The 20,866-nt window shown below is 49.3% G+C and overlaps 1 protein-coding gene across 3 annotated transcripts in view; it reads right to left on the bottom strand.

Moving 5' to 3' along the window:
• Positions 1-212: 212 nt before the first annotated feature.
• Positions 213-20,866, bottom strand: part of GOLGA3 (golgin A3) — a 49,688-nt gene continuing 29,034 nt past the window's right edge. For all 3 annotated transcript variants that reach the window (XM_047759873.1, XM_047759875.1, XM_047759874.1), the window contains 13 exons: positions 15,690-15,767; positions 14,524-14,787; positions 13,867-13,961; positions 12,929-13,145; positions 10,660-10,803; positions 9,751-9,948; positions 8,770-8,886; positions 7,167-7,306; positions 6,437-6,569; positions 6,115-6,237; positions 5,263-5,427; positions 4,085-4,245; positions 213-3,543 (listed from right to left, as the gene is read on the bottom strand). In XM_047759873.1, coding sequence (XP_047615829.1) covers positions 3,330-3,543; positions 4,085-4,245; positions 5,263-5,427; positions 6,115-6,237; positions 6,437-6,569; positions 7,167-7,306; positions 8,770-8,886; positions 9,751-9,948; positions 10,660-10,803; positions 12,929-13,145; positions 13,867-13,961; positions 14,524-14,787; positions 15,690-15,767 — 2,049 coding nt within the window. In that variant the 3' untranslated portion in view covers positions 213-3,329. The remainder of the gene's footprint in view (positions 3,544-4,084; positions 4,246-5,262; positions 5,428-6,114; positions 6,238-6,436; positions 6,570-7,166; positions 7,307-8,769; positions 8,887-9,750; positions 9,949-10,659; positions 10,804-12,928; positions 13,146-13,866; positions 13,962-14,523; positions 14,788-15,689; positions 15,768-20,866) is intronic.

Here is a 20,866-nt window from a genome sequence, read left to right as displayed (position 1 = left end):
AAAGAAGGAAGACAAGTGGGGAGGATGCTGCACTTCTGCTGGGGTCAAAGCACCGCAAGTTAAATTTCACAGCCATCTGAGACTTTGGCAGAACCATAAAATCTTCTTAGGTATTGGAACAGAGCTTGTAACAACATGAGATAAAAGTTACTCCCAAATAGGACAAAATATAAATACTAAAATGAACCCACCCCCAATGAAGTATAAAAATCTTTAACAAAAAATAGTTTATTGCACAAAATTCAGGGGATTCCCAAGCACACTTAAATTTATAAAAAAAATCAACATGCTTTTTAAAGTTACAATTCATTGTGCGTGGTGACACCCTTCCCCTGAACAGCCCCAACCTGAGGACTCCCTTTTAATGAGGAAATTTTTAATAGACATGAATAACTAAAACCTCCAAGTTTTCTAGATCCTCTAAAAGGATCCTATCAAGGATCCTATTGTGACCCAAGATCACGTACAGTGAGATATGCCTGGAAGGGGAGTGAGCACACTTGTTTGTACAAGGCTTTGAGTGTCTGGCACACCCCAGCCCTGAGCACATCAGGGGCACTGACAGAAGGCTCCAGGCTGATTCTCTTTCTCTTCCAGAAATCTTTGCACAAGACATTTAATTATTGTTACAGAACACGTGTCATAGCAACTTTGCAGGCCAATGGCTTGTGCAATATCCCTATGCCAACTAAAGTCTTTAAACCGAGGAAGCATTTACTGAGACTTCCTGAGGCAGCTTCCACAGGCTGACTTTGTCAAAGCCCATCCTGGTACCTGGACCCCAGGCCTGAGGATGAGCCAGTTTCACATCCTATCAAAAACACCGCCAGTTACACCTTCTAAATAGTAAAACAAAGGCATGTAAATCATAAGATCCGTGGCATCTATCTGATGTGTACCGTGGAAAAATCAATGATAACTACATCTTATTTTTGGAACATAAGAAAAGCAAGTAATAACATCATAAAGTGTCCAAGCCAGCATTCTCTTCAGTGAGGACACACATACAGTATTCATCACACAGGATGAGCAATACATACAGATACAATGCAATGGCGAACTTGTTCTTGTAAGAACTCCCGAGTTGGCTGTTGCTTTCCAGGAGTAAATTCTTCACTGCCACAGCTGCCCCCAAAAGAAGACAATTTCAAAGTAAGGAATCGAGCTCTGGGAGGTAGGAATGCCAGTAAAGTCCCTTGGAGATTGGGGGTTTGGGGGAAGACATCAAGAGCAGGTGATTTAAAAGTCCAAGGTCCTCTTTCAAGATGACATGTTAGGGCAGCTTGAACATAAGAGCCCTAGGTCAGGAACTGTGGGCCAGACAAGAAAGCCTGAGGGGCGCAGAACAGACATCGCAGGCGGTGGGGCAGCCAGAGGGCTCAGGCTAGAGGCAGGCCAGGCGCAGGCGGAACTGAAAGGTAACTGGCACAGGATGCTGGCAGGGACCCCAGGGAGGGGCTGCTGCTGCGGGCGTGTGCACATGCACAGACACCACATGCACAAACAGAGGGTAACTCAACAAAGGAAAAGGAGGTGAGGGGCAGAGATTGGCTTTTTCTTGATGGATATATTCAGGACTCATCCTTTCCTAAGAAGGAAACACACTGTGATTTTCTGGAAGACCTTAGCAAGGAGTAAGAAAGCAGCTACAAAGTGAGGCTAAGTGTGATTTCTTTGCTCTGAAACAAAGGATAACAGCCAAAATAAACAAGAATGTCAATTACCATTTTTCTTTCCCAATGATACAAAACCAATTTTGTCAAAAAACGATTTCCAACTTAAAATGAAAAGTAGGATATAATTATAATGAAGTTTTCAAGTATAATTTCCAAGTTTAACCCTGTAAAAAGGATACACATATTTTAGAAGTTCCAATACTTGCTGGGGAAATTTTAAACATTAAACATCTCTTTGTGGTTAATGCTACAGTTAACCTAGTCAATTAACCTTCCAACAGCACAGTAAGAGAACAGAAACATTAAAGATACCAGACTATTTTCTCCACAAAAGGGTTCTAGGTGACACAAGGACATGAGCATTATCTGGCCTGGTCAGTAACACTGCAGATATCACCTCTAGGCCAGCCTACTGCACAGGGTCACACAGCCATCCTCTCTCTCCTCTAACTTAGAACCTAAACATTATTTTAGACCCTTAGCAGAGCAGGGGCAAACTTACAGACCTCGAGTCTCAGTCACTCCAGGTGGAGCCTCACACCTTGGGGCGTCTGATTTCAAGCAAGGCCCTCATCACAGGAGGCTCAGGGGACCCTCTCTGATGTTGAGCTGGCCCTTGGCCAGGTGATAGGGTAAAGGGCCCTCCAGCCCTTCCAAGGCTGTCACCACACAGAGTCCATTTCTGCCACAAGGGCAAAGCAGCGTGAGACCTGGAGAAGCCCCGTTCCCTGGCTTGGAGCCTTCGGGGAGCCTCGGCCTCATTCCTCCTCCCCTCCTCTCATGGGTCAGGTCAGCACATGGTGACCCTGGCATCTGCATGTGTTTCCCGGTGGCCATCAGGACTGCCTGGGGGTCTGCCAAGGTAAAGGAGGCCCCTTGGGGCCAGGATTCAGACCAACGGGATTCAAGTCGTGCACTGACGACAAGGAAAGATCCTCAAAACAAAGTGAAACTAAAATAACAAAGGACTTCTGTCTAGGAATATTTGGTTTTAGAAGGTAAATAAAATAATTACATTTCTTAAAATATAATTCTCTGACTGACATTCCTAATTCCAACCTGTACAGTATTCCCTAACAACAGACTTTCAAAAGGCAATCAATAAAAAGACAATTCAGGTCATTCTTAAATAATAAGAGCATATACTTTTTAAAGATTAGGTTATGATTTTCGGTATTTATATACACATTCCATGGAAGGATGGCTATCGAAAATAAAATAAAATAAAGTAAAATAAAATACAATACAATACAATAAAATAAAAACTAAAGGTGCAAAGTCTCACTTCTGCTGGGAAGTAAAGCTCCTCCTGAATCAAACAGGAAAGTGAGAAAGCAGACCCAGCCGTGCGGCGTCCCCATCAGCCGGCAGCCCAGAGTGGCGAATATCACCATGCCTGAGAGGCCTCCTTCTGCAAAGACCCTTAGACACACCCGCAAGTGTCTCACTGAGACCTAAGTTAGGTTTTATGATTTGGTCACTTCCTGGGAAAAGCTGGTTGTGATATAAATGACTATTTTTCAATCCTAGGCTCTCATTCTGTTAGTTTACTCCTTGTAAAGGCAAACGCAAAACTTAAATTTCATCTCTTAGAAAAACATAGAGCACACAGTCAAATAAATAATATTGACAAGAGAACATTCCTCCAGATGGTTACAAGCACTCATGGTGCGGACGCTCAGAAGCCGTTCCAAGCCCTTCCCCGGAGGCCCTGCTCTGACCAGGTCTCTCCGTGTCTCCTCTGGGGTTCGCGTGATCACCCGGAGGGGAGGGGCTCGTGGGGTCCCCCTGAGTCCATGAGGACAGCGACTCGTGCACAGTGACGGTATGTGCCTCCATCTGGCGCTGCAGGCTGTCCATCTCCTGCCTGGGAAGACAGGGGCAGAGAGAGGAGGAGTCAGAAGAGAGGCGGGAAGATGCCTTCGCTTCCCCAGTCACCTTGGACTTGGCCCGACAAGCCTCAACTGATCGGCAGTCACTCCCACATATGCAGTGCCTTTAGGGACCAATAGGACCTGCAAGGACCCAAGAGATTCTGGGCATTTTCCCTGCACCAGGCAGAAGCCAGCAGGCCGGGCGGCTCCCGTTCAGGGAGAATGTGCGAACAGAGTTCAGGGTCTGGCCTGCCCGCCTCCACTCACGGGGTCAAACACAACACACAGCCTGCCCTCCTAACACTGGCCTCCCACCGCCTAGCTGCTGAGGGCCCAGGTCCTGTAACTTGAGGCTTCTTAGGTCACTGAGCTCCAGGCTGCTCCCACCTTACAACTGAAGCCAGAGGCATGAGACCTCCCCCCCACCAAGAGCTAGGCAGCCTCTGCTGGGGATTCAGTGCTGCAATGGGAAAGACCCTTCCCAGCTAAAGTGCAAGGTATCTGGAAAGAGAGCCCAGCCGGAGGCAGCCATACTTGAGTTGCTGGAGGCAGCTGTTGAGGTTCTTGAGGGGCTCCTTGCTCACGGCGGGCGGGGGCCGCAGCAGCTCCTCCAGCAGCGAGGCTGGGACGGGACAGTCAGGGATCTTCACCGGTGTCACAGGGCTGGACGAGCTGGCTTCTTTCAGCTCCTTTCTCTGTTTTTGAGAGCACATGGTTATTAGCTCCCTACTCAGACGGCGACACCCCGCCCCTTCCCAGGGGGTCCCCACTCTCCGAGGTGCCTCCCCTTTGAAATCTCATCCCATTTGTTCTAATCAGCAGAGCTGGTGGCCCAGAGGGTTCAAGAGATGTCGGCTGAATAGAAAACCTCCCTAATGCATGTGACAAACAGCACAGTCCTAGCTCCTCAGAAGGACGAGCCCCCTAAATTAGAGCTCGAGTATGGGGCTTCTCATGAGTGACCACAGCCTTGACTCTGGGTGTCCCTAAGGAATTGGGTCAATTTTCCAATTCATAAGAGTCCCCTTCCTAGGACTTCAAATTTTTTCCATGGCTAAGCAAACTATGCTAAAGAAACCTCTGAATCTGAGTGATTTCTTTGCTCCTGCAAAATATTTATACAGACTGAGTAGAGAAACAAATTGTGGGTGAGCAGACAATGTGAGGGCTCATGATGGCAGCTTCAAGGATCCCTGGGGCCTGAGCCCATTCTGGCAGCTGCTGTGCGCTTGTTAACACAAGCAAACCAGGACCTCATCTGGTTTATAACGTGTATGACAATTAAAAAGGTGCCGGAGGAGTTCCCACCATCGGCGCAAGGGGATCAGCGGCATCTTGGAAGCGCTAGGACCCAGGTTCAATCCCCAGCCAGGCACAGAGGGTTAAAGATCTGGTGTTGCCACAGCTTAGATCACAACTGTGGCTTGGAGCTGATCCCTGGCCTAGGAACTCCACGTGCTGCAGGGCAGCCAAAAAAGAAAAAAGAAAGTGTTCAAATTCATGGAAAGAGGCAAACATTCTACTGGAAAAAGCACCACAATAAAGTGATTTGGCCTGTTGTCCAAGCACCATGCTCCACTGCCCTGATGTTCACACGACAGTCACTCAGTGCTGGTTACATGTAACCTCGGGACTGAGTGGCTAGAGAATTCACCAGCCTCCTGGCAGCACGACTGCAGAGGCCCTGCTAGCTGCTGGCTTAGGCCTCATACCGTCTTGGCTGCACCCCGCCGCAGGTCCAGCTTGAGCTGCTGGTTTTGCTGGAGCAGAGTCTTCATGTTGTTCTTCAGCTCCGACACTTTAGCTTGAAGCATGAACTTGTCTTTCTGGGTCATGGACAGATCTTCCCGTGCCATCTCCAACTCAGATTTGATATTCTAAAGAAGGCAAAGTCACAGGTGTTTAAACTGGAAAGGTCTTTAACACTGTTACCACCTCAGCTGGCCCATCACACTCCAGGGCTGGAACTTGCTCAAGTGTCTGTGCAGCTTCCCTCCAGTGACGCTCCTCCCCAGGAGTCCAGCTGCTGCCTGAATTCCAGGTTCTTACCACACACCAGAGCCTTGGCCCAAAAGCCAAGATATTCCCTTGTCTATGATCTACATGAACCCAGGAATCACCTGTTGAGATTCCAAGGTTGTTGACTAGAAGAAGCCTAACTGCTCCTAAGACAGAACACAGGCCAGTTCTGATGGCTATCAGGGCTGCCCACCCACGAGACCTCTCAGCCAGAGTCCCGCCCGACCTTCCCCTGAGCAGTCACAGCTGCACATGGATTCCTTCGAAGAGAAGGTTATCACACACTGGTGAACTTTTCACACGGATGGTCTCATTTTGGGAACCACGCCTGCTGCACATCACACTGCCCCGCCCAGGGTGGGGCCCTGGATTTCTGGCTTCTGCTCAGTCTCCTTCAGTTGCCAGACCTGGGCTCCTCTCTGAGACAGGATGTCTGCAAAACGGCTGGTAGGAGCATTCAATCCATCTGGAATTCCTGTTACATTGCCTGGCACGGGACTTGAAGAGCCTGAGATGGGCTGCCAGGGCCCTCACACGACACACACCTGTAACGACTGCTGTACCCCCTCTAGCTCCTTTGTACTCTGCTGCTCCGTCAAATCCAGCTGCTGCTTCAGGGCTTGGATTTCTCTCTCTTTCTGATCCACCTCCCATTTGAGATTTTCCATCTAGACAAGGGGAAGAGTCACATGACCAAAAGAGTTTTAAAATGGCTTTCTTGCATTATACAATTGTTCTAACTCTACCTCTGCGTATCCAATATCATACTTAGAAAAAAATAAATATCTCTTTCCAAGAAGGTAGAGAATGAAGTGAATGTGTCACCCAGCAGTCTAGTTCTGCTGTAAAGTTGCCCCGGTGGGTCACCTCTTGGTTTCCTATGGGCTCTTTGCTCAGCTGCTCATCCAGCTGCTTCTGCAAGAACTGGAGCTGGGTCCGGGCTTCTGCCAGCTCCGCCTGGAACTGTGCTATTTCCTGGGAATGCTTCCCCTCTTGGATCCTGGCATAAAAGACAAGGAAGAATGAGATTACAGCATTCTCCATTTACCTTCCTACTCTAAAATGTTTTCAGTTGAATGTCAAATGTCTTGGGTGACAGTCCAAATGACAAAACTTGTATACTACTGGCCCCTTGCAGGGCAGGGACTGTTCTAGGAGCTCTGCAGTGCACTGTCTCAGCCTGTTCTCACAACACCCAGGGGGGCTGGTGGGGGGATGGACACACGTCTTTGTGAGCCCAGTGCACAGCTGATGATGAGAGGGAAAGCCCCACAGGGATGGAGGCAGAGCAGTGCCTAACATGTGCGCAGCCGCCTGATGAAAGCCTTCAGTGAGTGATGGCACAGGCATGCCCCAAGACTCTATGCTCAGAGAAGGGCTGGCGAGGCACAGAGTAGGGCCCACAGGCTCAGGGACAAATTTCAGGGTCTTGAGCCAGGACTCAGATTTATTTCTCCTTAGATTAGCCTCCAGAGTTCTTAGCAACTTGCTAAAGCACAGGTGGCCTTGATGTGGTATATGCGCTAACTGGAGATGGAGGGGGACACGTGAGGAAGCCTGTTGGTGGCGGCCGCCCGGCCTGCCTGCTTGTACTCACTGGAGCCCATCGGCCTCTCCCTGCAGCCTCTGCACCTCCTGCTCCTTGGCCTGAAGCTCCTTCTTCACCTCGCTCAGCTCTAGGGTGGCGGCCTTAAAGTGACGGCGGTTATGGCCTGCCTCCGCCTTGGCAGCAGCAACCTGGGAAGAAGGAAGCCAGTGTCATTGAGTACAGAGGCAGAGACTCAAAGACTATGCCTGGGGTGTGTGGAGGCAGCTGCCCTGATGCCTTGTGTTCTAGCTTCCAGAGCTTTCCAAGGATTAAAGGACCTGACACCTGCTTGGCCCACAAGAATGCAACACGGTACGAGCACCTGCTGAGTGAACAGATGTGTTCAATTTTCTTGGTCTAAGTACTTTGTTAACAGTTTTCCTCAGGTACCTCTGCATATTTCTTTTTATTTTATTCTTTAACTTTTTTTTTTAAGTATAGTCAATTTACTCATCTGCATATTTTTTTTTCCTTTTTATGGATGCACCAGCAGCATATGGAAGTTTCCAAGGCCAGGGACTGAATCTGAGCCAGAGCTGAGACTTATGCCACAGCTCCGGCAATGCTGGGTCTTTACCCCACTGTGCCACAGCAGGAATGCCTGCATGTTTCTTATTACGTCGTTATTCATAATTCATGTATTTGGGAGGAAACTACCTTTCCATCATACCATCTAACTGTAATAAAGCTACTATTATCCACTTATGACACAACTAGCTTTTTCATAGTTAATGATAGTTCATCTCAAGGTTTCTCAGAAGACAAGCAAATCCTCAGAATATAAGGGAATTTTTCATTTTCCTTTCCAATAATAAAATAATAAAACAACTGTTTTCATGTTTTATTGCAATAGAAAGCACTTCATTTAAAAGAAGTTGAGTGAGGAATTCCATTGTGGCTCAGCACTAGTGAACCTGACTAGTATCCATGAGGATGTGGGTTCAATCCCTGGCCCCGCTCAGTGGGTTAAGGATCCCGCGTTGCTGTGGCTGTGGGTAGACCAGCAGCTGCAGCTCTGATTGGACCTCTAGCCTGGGAACTTCCATAGGCTGCAGGTACAGCCCAAAAGGAAAAAAAAGAAAGTTTAATGAAAATATTTACAATATATGACAATGACAGACAAATACAGAAAGAACTCTTATATATAAGAGGGAAAAAACCCAATAGAAGATATTAGCAGTGGTTGTCACTAGGTACAGACTCAAGATGATCTGTACTTTAATGTCTGTAAACATGTTTTTTTTTTTTTGGTTGTGCCCAAAACACTTAGAAGGTGCTGGGCCAGTGATCTAACCCCCACCACAGCAGTGACAATGCTGGATCCTCAACCCACTGTACCAGAGGACAACTCTAAAACTAGTTCTATTTTTAAAAAATGCTTTAGGAGTTCCCTGGTGGCATAGTTCTTATTTGTCTGTGTCCAAACCTGTGGCATGTGGAAGTTCCCGAGGCCAGGGATTAAACCTGCGCCATAGCATCAACCCAAGCAGTGACCAGATTCTTAACCCACTGCTCCACAAAAGAACACCCAATACTCAGTTCCTAAATATTTAAAAATTACATTCCAGAAGGCTACGCGTTTGCAAACTAGAACCAGCTAGAAGCCACACACCTGCTCCTCGAGGCTGCGCACTGTCACCTTTTCCTTCTGTAGCGCCACCTGCAAAGCTTGCACAAGCTGCTTCATCTGGCGGTCCTCCTCCTCTTTGCGCTGCAACACTGCCTGCACCTGCAGCACATGCCAAGAATGATGAGGAAGGAAGGCTGTCTCATTTCCAAAGCCTGAAAAGCCCGGAAGAAAGTGCAGGCCACTCTGCTCAGTGCCACAAGGGAGGGGCAATCTAGCATCACAGTGGCAACGCCATCAAAACTTGTCACCAACAAGGGTACAAGCCAGGAAACGAGCAAGAATTTCATCTTGGAGAACACTGTTACAAAAACTGAAATCTCAGATCACAGGAGTACAATCATGACTGTACTCAAGCAGGAGGTTAGAAACCCCAAAACTGCACAGACATCAGGGGTTCTAATGGCCAAGGCCTTCATGGCGAGCAGGTAATGAGGATGGTGAGGCAGCCAGGTGCAGGGGTGGCAAGAGCCCATGCACAGTGAAAGTCTGAAAGCTCACTGATGTTTGGTTTGGCTGCAGAACGCCGTTTGAAGACTCCCCTCAAACACCCAGCCTGCTCCTCAATCCCCAGAGAGCCTGCAGAGCTGAGGAGCCAATCGCAGGGTTTGCAGTGAGACCCCTGCTAGGGTTCGAACCCAGTCAGCACTCACACAAGGCCCTCAGGTCAGAGGCCCTTAAGTACAGCACAACTGCCTTGAGCTGGAAGGGGATCCACCTGTTCTCCCGCCCCCCGAGTTGCCCACATAGAAGGAAATCACTGACTGAGCTTAGTCCGTCCACGGCTCAACAGAAGTGCCCCAGCTCTACCACCACCTTAGGGCTTCAAGAGGAGGCTTGAGGTCTCACCAGATCCCCTGGACCTGCTCCCACGCCTCCACCCTCCATGACTATATACAGGCCGTGCACTCGAGGTATTCAGAGTGCTGCCTGGCCTAAGCCAGGCTCCTCCATGAGCCCCAGTACCTGAAGATTCAGCTGCACGAGGTCTGCCTCCCTCTTGGCTAAAGCCGTTTCTAGGATACTGTTGTGTTCCCGCAAAGCTGCGTTGGACTGTCCAAGGCCAGTAAGCTTCCCTCTCTCATGCTCTAATTCAAGAGCCAACTTCTTATTTGACTCCTCAAGGTGCTTTATCTTCCTCCTAAAACCTCTGGCCTCTTGAAGCTGAAACAAATCAAAGTCACTGCAAAGTTAGGCAGTTCCATGTTCTGGTTCCTGGAGCTATGGGGCACCAGAAATGACAGCTAACAGCAAAACGTAATGACAAAGAGCCCGAAGGCCACCCGGACGCAGTGGACCCTTGCTTCAGAGCAGGGAGGGCTGCTGCAGCCATGGGTCGGTCCTTCCCTAGACCCTAACCAATAGCCCCGCTTTCTCCTTAGGACCATATTTCTGGAGAAACACATCCAGGGTTGGAGCCCAAGCGGGCTCAGAACTGAGTGTGACACAGAGATGACTGTGAACCGCACGCAGCCCCATGGTTCCTGACAGCAGCCTTGGGACCTTGGGACCCCATGCAGAACCCTTGCTGACATCACAATGCAGCTGCGTGTAGCACCACCTGAAGCCACAACAATCTCTGGGCCTGAGAGGTGTGTGCAGTTTGAGCTGGGTTTCTTATTGGCAACCAGAGATTCTAACCGGGAGCAGCAGGGCTGCCACTGGGAATATGATGACCACCAAACTGGAGGGGCAGTGGGCCCAGCAGGCCTTGCTAGAGTACGTGGGGTCAAGCAGTGTGGGTGATCAGGGACCCAGCGAGCGGCCAGATGGCCCCCACAGCTGCAGAACAGATGCCGAGCACATAGGCCAGGCCGACTCGGGCCCCTTCCTCCACCAGGGCTATGTCCACAGGCTGTGCGATGGCAGGGCTACCTCGTCTTCCAGCTCCAGCACCTTCTCCCGCTGTTCTTCCAGCTCCTGGCTGGTCATTGAGATGACCTCCTGGAGCTCCCTCTCCAGCATTGTCTTGCTGTGGCCAACAGTCTGCAGCTCTGTTTCCAGGGCCTGGATCCTCTCCTGATGGCCAGACAGGAGGGTGGGTTTGGTCATGGGTCTCATCGTGAACTCCCACCCCCTCAACACAGCCCTGCATCTCGCATGCCCTGCAGGCCTGCTGCCTATACCTGACAGGCAGTGAGCCCCCCTCCAGCCCCTTTATGGGATATAATTAACTAACCCAACAGGCACACAGCAACAACTCACAAACAAAGCTAACTTTTCAGTTAAATACTTTGAAAATCTAGAACAATTTCAACTTGCTGATTAAGAGCTACCAGTTACCTCCTGTAGCAAGTAAGCTGTACCAGGGACAATATAACCAATACCACACGTGCACACACGCACGCACACACACACCCCTGCTGCTGCAGGCACTGATCTGAACTCTTCACTTGTGTCTCTTCATTGAACCACCCTAGTGAGGCAGGTTCTGTAATTTACTTCATTTTGGCCTCACTTTACTGAGGATCAGAAAGGTGAGTGAGCTGCCTGAGGGCCCCATCTTACAAGGGCCGTAGCACAGGTTGAACCAGGGTTCCAACTCTCCGACTGTGCTTCTGCCTGGCTGCCGCCAGCCATGCGGCAAGGGAGTGACACACTCTATGTGGCATTTACATCCATCCCTGGTACCACGCAAGTCAAAGAATTAAACAGAGAGATATTTTAAAGTATAAAGGCAATAAATTAAATGTTCTCTCCCTCCCAACATTTTATAAAGTAAGCAGGCAAGAGAGAACATTGAATTTATTCATTTTGGCAGGAGAACACCCACCATGCTATGACATAGTCTCCTCTAACTCAGGAATTCTCACATTGAGAGGAGAAACAAATGCAAGAAAAAATATAATCACTAAGCATAAATGAAATGACTCTAATTGGTGAGTCATAAAAGACGCAAATTTGCTCAGGTAGAATTTTATACTCCTTAGCAAAAGTGAAAAGAAGTGGTCACATCCAGACTGGCAGGGAGCTGGGGAGACTACCAATGACAGTGGGATGCCAGAGGAAATCCTTTACCCATGAATATCTGCAGGACAGCACCCCCCCCCCAAAAAAAAACACACACACACACACAAAGCCAAGCCCTGCCCTGCTGTCCTGTCCTCTACCCTAAAAAGTAATCCAGGAATTCCACTGTGGCTTAGTGGAAACTAATCCATGAGGATGCGGGTTCAATCCCTGGCCTTGCTCAGTGGGTTAAGGATCTGGTGTTGCCATGAGCTGTGATGTAGGTCATGAATGTGGCTTGGATCCTGCGTTGTTGTGGCTGTGGTGTAGGCTGGCAGCTGCAGCTCCGATTCTATCCCTGGCCTGGGAACCTCCATGTGCCACAGGTGTAGCCCTAAAAAGACACACACACACACACACACAATCCAAAGCAAAAGGGTCCTGCCTCATGATGTCACAACAGGAAGAGCAGCAAAAGCACCCTGCCCCTCACTGCTCAGCATGTGCAGGGTCGCCTTCCTTCTGAACTGAGAGACAATCCCACCCTGTCTCCGATCAGCTGAACTGAGCAACAATCCCACCCTGTCTCCGATCAGCTCCTCCCACCTGCCATCCTGCCACCTCCACATACTCCCATCATCTCAGCTACCTCTCTGGCCTCACTGTTCTTCCCACTGCCCACTGGGTCCTCCCGACAGGAGAGTGAGCAGGTCTCAGCCTGCTCACAGATCTGCCTCACGTAAGAGCCAGTGAGAACCCCCTGACCCCAGCCCACCACAGCCCCCCCTCCAGCCAGACCCCCAGCTGGCCCCATGCACCACACACCTGCATGGGAGCAGCCCTCTGCCAAGGTGCCCCTTTCACTCAAAACCAGCTCAGATGCCACCTTGCCAAGAAGCCCTCCAGGCTCTCCAAACCTCAGCCCTCTCCCTCTCATGCCCCAGGTGTGGTGCTCAAAGAAGTGAGTGGAGGGGGATGGAATGAGGAGGGGAGCCAAGGTGGAACCCTCTACTCCGCACAGGCCTGTAGGGGTTAAACACAACGCCAGAGTCCCTGGTCACACCGATGCCACGTGGCATTTTAAAGAAATGTCGCCCACATGCTAGCCCTACATTTCTTTTCTAGGAGGTTTTTGGAGGGAAAAGGCCTGTAAACGTCAGCCTCCAGGACTGGCCAAAGCAGACTAGTTACCCACATGCAGGGGGAAGTCGTCACTGCTGGTGGCCGCCTGGGCTCTGAGCTGGCCCAGTTCGGCCTCTGCCACCTCCTTGGCTGCCAGGGCCTCCTGCAGGCGGCGGCTAAGGATGCCCACGGCGTTCTCATAGGCCTTGTGCTTGGTCTTCATCTCCTTCTGTGCGCTGCTCAGGTCTGAGCCCAGCCGCTTCATCTTCTGCTTCTGTTCAGTGATGGCTCTGGGGTGAGGCAGAGATAGGTGGAGGCCTCAGCTAACCTTTGGGGCCACCCCAAGCAAAGGCCAAGTGCATCCCATCTAAGCTCCATCCTCCAGGGCTTCAGAGGGGATTACCCAGGTCCCTCCTCTCCAACTACTTTGCTACCCAGGATCCGACTCCCCAGCACAGGGCTGCTGGGTGCCCCTCAGTGCCCAGCTCTGCACGTACACCCCTGGGCTCCCCTCCTGGAGCTGTTTAAGTGATCTCGTGAAGGCGGAGAACTGTCCTCTCACACCAAACAGAAATTCTCCGTGAGAAGCAGCAAGATGCTCAACACTCAGGTTAGGTTCACTATAAATCAGGAGCTGACCAGAGCAGAGCACACAGGACACCCGGGGGGTGAAAAAGGTCCCCGGGGCTCCCATCTCCTGCGCTAGAAAGGTGAGGGTGAAGAGGAACGTCCACTTGGTCAGGGAGCTAGGGGTGGGGAAGGCGTCACAGCAAGGGCTTGACATGTAAAGTCAAACCAAACAAAAACCAACAGGGAGCGTTTGTTAAAGGATGTGTTAGCACATTCGTGTGTAACCGCCAAATCATGACAGAATCGCTTTTCCAGCTTCAAATTTGGAATCTGACATCCTGGGCCACCTCTTAGTAGACCTGTGAAGGGTGGACAGTGCTAGGGGTCCCCACATGGCTCTCACCCGCCCTGCCCGCCAGCGCATGCCCTGAACCCACGTACTTCGTAGCTTCTTGCTGCAGCTCTTCTATTTGTTTTTTGAGCACCTCGTTGGCCTCCGTGAGAGCAACCATCTGCTCTTTATCAAACTGCAAAGACTTCAGATAAAGGGAGAAAAAGACAGTGAGGCATGCAAAGCCCTCCACCAGAAACCCAAAGTTAGGACTGGCTTCCTCATGGGTAAATGGCACCCTTCCAGGACTGCCTTGCAGGACACAGGCTTTGAGGAAGATCCTGACAGAGGATCTTGTGATAGTGACCACTTTACTGAGGTCAAGGTTGTCCTGGGCGGCCTGTGCCAAGAACGTTGGTGGGAACAAGTGGGAAGGCCTCCGGCAATCCCCTGCAGAGCCCAAGGGCCCTCAAGGCTCCTCCCAGCATTACTCTCACTGCTGTTTCCTCCTTGCAGCCCTGAGCATATGTGTTTTCGCAGCTGCAGCCTCCCCAGCCCCCTGGTCCTGCGGCCCAGCTCCCCAGGCCCTCTCTTCCCACCTGTACCCTCCTAGCTCTCAGTTGCAGCCTCTAGCCCATCTGCTTCCCTGGACCCTGTCTGGCCCACTTTCGGGACCTGACACATCACACCCACAGTATGGTGGCCCCAGCACATCCAGCCCAACCTTCATAGACCCAAGCCCCACCCCCAACTCCCCCGCCCCAGACCTGTAAGTTCATTTCCATCTGGTCGCGTTCCCTCTGCACAGACTGGAGGTGCCCTTCGAGATCCACCACCTGCTTTCGGGCCTGGGTCACGTCTTTCTGCAGGCGTGCATGCTCGACCTCCACAGACCTCTTCTCCCCTTGAAGTCTGATCAACTCCTGCCTCAGCTCCTTTGCCTCTGCGTCCAGCCTCTTCTTCGTGGCCTTCAGCTCACTGACAAGCTGGTCCTTGGAGGCAGCATCACGGCGGTAGGCCTCCACCATCACCTGCCCAACAAGACAGGAGCTGCAGCCACAGGGGCGGGGTCTTCCAAGGGCTCAAGTGGCTTAAATAAAAGTGCTCCCCACTCATCCAGACAGAGCTTGCGGGGGTGGGGGTGGGGTTAAAGATAACCTATTTCACCAAATCCAAATACCACTCAATGAGACCCAGCCCAGTTTTACCACCTGAGCAGGTCTGGGTAAGGCATGAACAGCCACATGGGCCACTGGACCCTTCTCGGGGGCAGAGGTGTCCCTTGTCCCTCCAGGTGTGCTGTTTGGCTGCTGGATGGCACCCTGCTCACAACTCCGTGATAAGACCCACAATCACTTGCAACGCCCTTGGTCACCCTTCTTCAGACCCTTGACGCTCTGTGCTTTCCCCTCCCACAGCGTAACTGGCTTCACTGACTTGTGAAGCATCTTATTTCAATGCTGGATCGTAGGGTAATTTTTTACATTTGGTGTAATTTTTACACAGTGGTGTAATTTTTTTTACGCCCGCATGGTAGTGACACATGCTAACTCTGAAGGGACAGCAGGGCCTGACCCAAGAGATACAGATGCCAGCCCCACCATGAAAATGCACCTGCCTTCAGAGGCACAAAAATGGGAGGGGTGTAGGTGTATCTTAGAATCAGCGAACTGCCCTTAAACCTGGAGTCTGGGTATTACCTTCCTTCTGAATAACTTCTTTCTAGGGCAGTAGTTAAATACACAGGTTATTCTTGATGCGCTTGTCTCACAGAAAGAAAACCAACCACACATTCTTTTTGTTTTGCCACGCTTGTGGCACATGCAAGTTCCCAGGCCAGGGATCGAGCTCATGCCACGGCGGCAATTTGAGCTGCTGCAATGACAACACCAGGTCCTTGATCCGCTGCGCCACCAGGGAACTCCCATTTTACCTTTTGTTGAAGAAACTGTTCCTTGATTTTCTGTGTCTGCTTTTTCAGGGTGGCAGCTTCTTGCTGCAGGTGCTCCACCTACAAGGGACACATGTGCAGACATTACACTGATGGCTCCAGAAAGGACGCATACCTAGGGAGGGACAGGTATGCAGATGTGTGGATGGCCTGCCTCAGAGCGTCTGCTCTACAAGGTGACAGCATGGGTTGTCTACAGAGAGATTGCAGCCTACCTCCCAGAGGGAGCAAGTGGCACCCATTTCCTCTTGTCTCTGCTGCTCATGGAGTGGGGTTCCAAGACAAAATCATTCCCGACACTAACTCCACCTCTTCCACGCCCTGCAGCTTTCTCATCGACATCTGCTCAATCTCTGCCAACGTCATCACAAACAGCATAGCAGCTCTCAGGTGTGGCATGCTAGGTCATGGACCCTCAGGCCTCCCACCCTCACTCACTGCCCTGCTGATGAGCCCAGGGAGGTCGCATGCACTCGGGCACATGGAAGGGAAAGAAGCAAAGTCCCACACGGCTTTCCCCAATCTTAGCTTCTCATCATAGGTGGAGAGAAACTGGTGTTTCTTGGTAGATTCCCCCCCCCGCCTTTTTTTTTTTCTTTAGGGCTGCAACCATGGCATATGGAAGCTTCCAGGCCAGGGGTTGAATTGGAGCTGCAGCCGCTGGCCTATGCCACAGCCACAGCAACATGGAATCCGAGCCATGTCTGCAACCTACACCACAGCTTACAGCAATGCTGGATCCTTAGACCACTGAGTGAGGCTAGGAATCGAACCCCTATCCTCATGGATGCTAGTTGGGTTTGCTTCCACTGTGCCACAACAGGAACTCCGTAGATTCCTTTCAAAGCCCCAAACCAACTCAGTTTCCCAGTTCTCAGCCTCTACACACCCAGTTGCTAAGAACCAGAACCCCCTACCAGCTGGCTCCAAACGGAGCCCTGGGTGCTGCCCTAGAAGGATGCTTCCACGTTTACAAAAGGAGGTGTACAAAAAAAGGACGTAACAACCAGCATTAATTCCTATATGCATCCACCACTTAAAATAATTAGAAAAAGAACAAACAAAACCTAAAGTCAGCAGAAGGAAGGAAATCATGTAGAGAGAAAATCAATAAAATAGAGATTTAAAAAACAATAGGAAAAAATCAATAAAACCAAGAGCTGGTTCTTTGAAAGAGTAAACAAAACTGACAAACCTCTAGCCAGACTAACCAGGAGGTGAGAAAAAACCCAAATAAACAAAATAAGAAAAAAGGATAAATCTCAATGGATACTGCAGAAGTACAAAAAACCGTAAGAGAATACTATGAACAATTAATTGTATGCCAACAAATTTGACAACTTAGAAGAAAGAGACAAATTTCTAGAGATATACATCCTGCCAAAACTGAATCAGAAGAAATAGATCAATTGAACAGACAGATCACTAGAAATGAAATTGAATATGAAATAAAAAACACTCCCTACAAACAAAAGTCCAGGACCAGATGGTTTCACAGGTGAATTCTACCAAACATACCAAGAAGGACATATACCCATCCTCCTTAAACTTTTCCAAAAGGTTGAAGAAGTAGGAACCTTCCCAAAGATATTCTATGAAGTCACTATCCCCCTAATACCAAAGCCAGACAAAGATACTACCAAAAAAGAAAACTATAGGCCAATATCTTTGATATACATAGACATGAACATTTTCAACAAAATTTTAGTCAACTGAATCCACCAACATATAAAAGATCATACACGGGAGTTCCCATCACGGCTCAGCAGAAACAAATCTGACTAGTATCCATGAAGATGCAGATTTGATCCCTGGGCTCAATTAGTGGGTCTGGGATCTGGCATTGCCATGAGCTGTGGTGTAGGTCGCAGGCGCCACTCAGATCCCACGTTGCTCTGGCTGTGGTGTAGGCAGGCAGCTGTAGCTCTGATTCAACTCCTAGCCTGGGAACTTCCATATGCCACAAATGTGGCCCTAGGAGTTCCCGTCGTGGCGCAGTGGTTAACGAATCCGACTAGGAACCATGTGGTTGCGGGTTCGGTCCCTGCCCTTGCTCAGTGGGTTAAGGATTCGGCGTTGCCGTGAGCTGTGGTGTAGGTTGCAGACGCGGCTCGGATCCCCGCGTTGCTGTGGCTCTGGCGTAGGCCGGTGGCTACAGCTCTGATTCGACCCCTAGCCTGGGAACCTCCATATGCCGTGGGAGCGGCCCAAAGAAATAGCAAAAAGACAAAAAAACAAAAACAAAAAAACCCACAAATGTGGCCCTAAAAAAGCGAAAACAAATGAATAAAAAAGATCATACACTGTGACCAACTGGGAGTCATCCCAGGTTCACAAGGATGGTTCAACATATGCAAATCAATCAACTTCATACACCACATTAACAAAAGAAAAGTGGAAAAACTCATGATCACCTCAATAGGTGCAGAAAAGGCATTTGACAAAGTCCAACATCCATTCATGATAAAAATTACCAAAGTTGGAGCTCCCATTGTGGCTCAGCAGTTAGCGAATCCAACTAGCATCCATGAGGATGCAGGTTTGATCCCTGACCTCGCTCAGCGGGTTAAGGATCCAGCATTGCCGTGAACTGTGGTGTAGGTCACAGATGCAGCTCGGATCTGGCATTGTTGTGGCTGTGGCGTAGGCTGACAGCTACAGCTCCGATTGGAACCCCAGCTTGGGAACTTTCATATGCCATGGGTGCAGCCCTAAAAAAACAACAACAACAAAAAATTACCAAACTGGGTATAGAGGGAACATACCCGAACAACATAAAAGCCATTTACAGCAAACCCATAGCCATTATAATACTCAATGGAGAAAAGCTGAAAGTCGTCTTGCTAAAATCTGGAACAAGACAAGGATGCCCACTCTCACCACTTTTATTCAACATAGTACTCGAAGTCCTAGACACAGCAATCCAAAAAACAAAAGAAATAAAAGGAGAGTTCCCGTTGTGGCTCAGTGGTTAACAAATCCGACTAGGAACCATGAGGTTGAGGGTTCAATCCCTGGTCTTGCTCATTGGGTTAAGGATCTGGCGTTGCCATGAGCTGTGGTATAGGTCACAGATGCAGCTCAGATCTGGCATTGCTGTGGCTGTGTTGTAGGTCAGTGGCTACAGCTCCGATTAGACCCCTAGCCTGGGAACCTCCATATGCTGTGGGTGCGGCCCTAGAAAAGACAAAAAGACAAAAAAAAAAAAGAAAGAAGGAAAAGGTATTCAAATTGGAAAAGAAGAGGTAAAACTGTCACTCTATGTAGATAATATGATACTCTATATTGAAAACCCTAAGGACTCAACCCAAAATCTACTCGAACTAATCAAACTGATCAACGAATTCAGCAAAGTAGTAGGATACAAGATTAATATTCATAAATTAGTTGCATTTCTGTATACTAACAATGAAGTATTAGAAAAGGAGGAGTTCCAGTTATGGCGCAGTGGTTCACGAATCCCACTAGGAACCATGAAGTTGCAGGTTCAATCCCTGGCCTTGCTCAGTGGGTTGAGGATCCAGTGTTGCCATGAGCTGTGGTATAGGTCGCAGACGTGTCTTGGATCTGGCATTGCTGTGACTGTGGTGTAGGTCGGCAGCTGTAGGTCCGACTGGACCCCTAGCCTGGGAACCTCCATATGCCGTGGAAGCAGTCCCAGAAAAGGCAAAAAAAGACAAAAAGAAAAGAAAAGAAAAGGAATATAAAAACACAGTTATCTTTTTAAATCATACCACCAAAGGAGTTCCCATTGTGGCTCAGTGGTTAACGAATCCGATTAAGAACGATGAGGTTGCGGGTTTGATCCCTGGCCTTGCTCAGTGGGTTAAGAATCCAGCATTGCAGTGAGCTATGGTGTAGGTCGCAGATGCGGCTCAGATCCCACATTTCTGTGGCTGTGGCATAGGCCGGTGGCTACAGCTCTGATTAGACCCCTAGCTTGGGAACCTCCATATGCCGTGGAAGCGGCCCAAGAAATGGCAAAAAAAAGACAAAAAAATATCATACCACCAAAAATTAAATACCTAGGAATAGGGGTTCCCATCGTGACTCAGCAGAAACAAATCCAACTAGCATCCATGAGGACTCGGGTTTGATCCCTAGCATTACTCAGTGGGTTAAGGATCTGGCATTGCCATGAGCTATGGTATAGGTAGCAGGCTCAGATCGGATCTGGTGTTGCTGTGGCTGAGGCATAGGCCAGTGGCTACAGCTCCAATTAGACCCCTAGCCTGGGAACCTCCATATGCCTCAGGTGCAGTCCTAAAAAGACAAAATAAATAAATAAATACCTAGGAATAAACTGACTAAAGAGGTGAGACTCATATGCTGAGAACTGTAAAACACTAATGAAAGAAATTAAAGAGGATTCGGGGAGTTCCCATCATGGCTCAGTGGTTAACGAACCCGACTAGCATCCATGAGGACGCGGGCTCAATCCCTGGCCTCACTCAGTGGGTTAAGGGGTTAAGGATCTGACGTGCTGTGGCTCTGGTGTGGGCTAGCGGCTACAGCTCCGATTCGACCCATAGCCTGGGAACCTCCATATGACATGGGTGTGGCCCCTAAAAAAAGATAAAAAGACCAAAAAAAAAATAAAAGAAATTAAAGAGGATCCGAGGAAATAGAAAGATATTCTATGCTCCTGGATTAGAAGAATTAATATTGTCGGAGTTCCCGTCGTGGCGCAGTGGTTAATGATTCAGACTAAGAACCATGAGGTTGCAGGTTCTGTCCCTGGCCTTGCTCAGTGGGTTAACGATCCAGCGTTGCTGTGAGCTGTGGTGTAGGTTGCAGACGCGGCTTGGATCCTGCACTGCTGTGGCTGTGGTGTAGGCCAGCGGCTACAGCTCTGATTCGACCCCTAGCCTGGGAACCTCCATATGCTGCGGGAGTGGCCCTAGAAAAGACAAAAAAGACAAAAAAAAAAAATTGTAAAAACGGCCATACTACCCAAAGGAATCCACAGAGTCAATGTAATCACTATCAAATTACCCATGACATTTTTCACGGAAAGAGAACAAACAATACAAAAGTTTATATGGAACCAATATAATTTATATGTAACCCCTATACACAAGACCCAGAATTGTGAAAGAAATCCTGAGGAATAAAAACCAAGCAGGAGACATAACTCTCCCAGACTTCATACAATATTA

Source organism: Phacochoerus africanus, chromosome 15 (assembly GCF_016906955.1).
Source record: "Phacochoerus africanus isolate WHEZ1 chromosome 15, ROS_Pafr_v1, whole genome shotgun sequence".
Classification (NCBI taxonomy): domain Eukaryota; kingdom Metazoa; phylum Chordata; class Mammalia; order Artiodactyla; family Suidae; genus Phacochoerus; species Phacochoerus africanus.
Note: the sequence above shows the minus strand (reverse complement) of the source record. Positions and strands in the feature narration are given on the sequence as shown.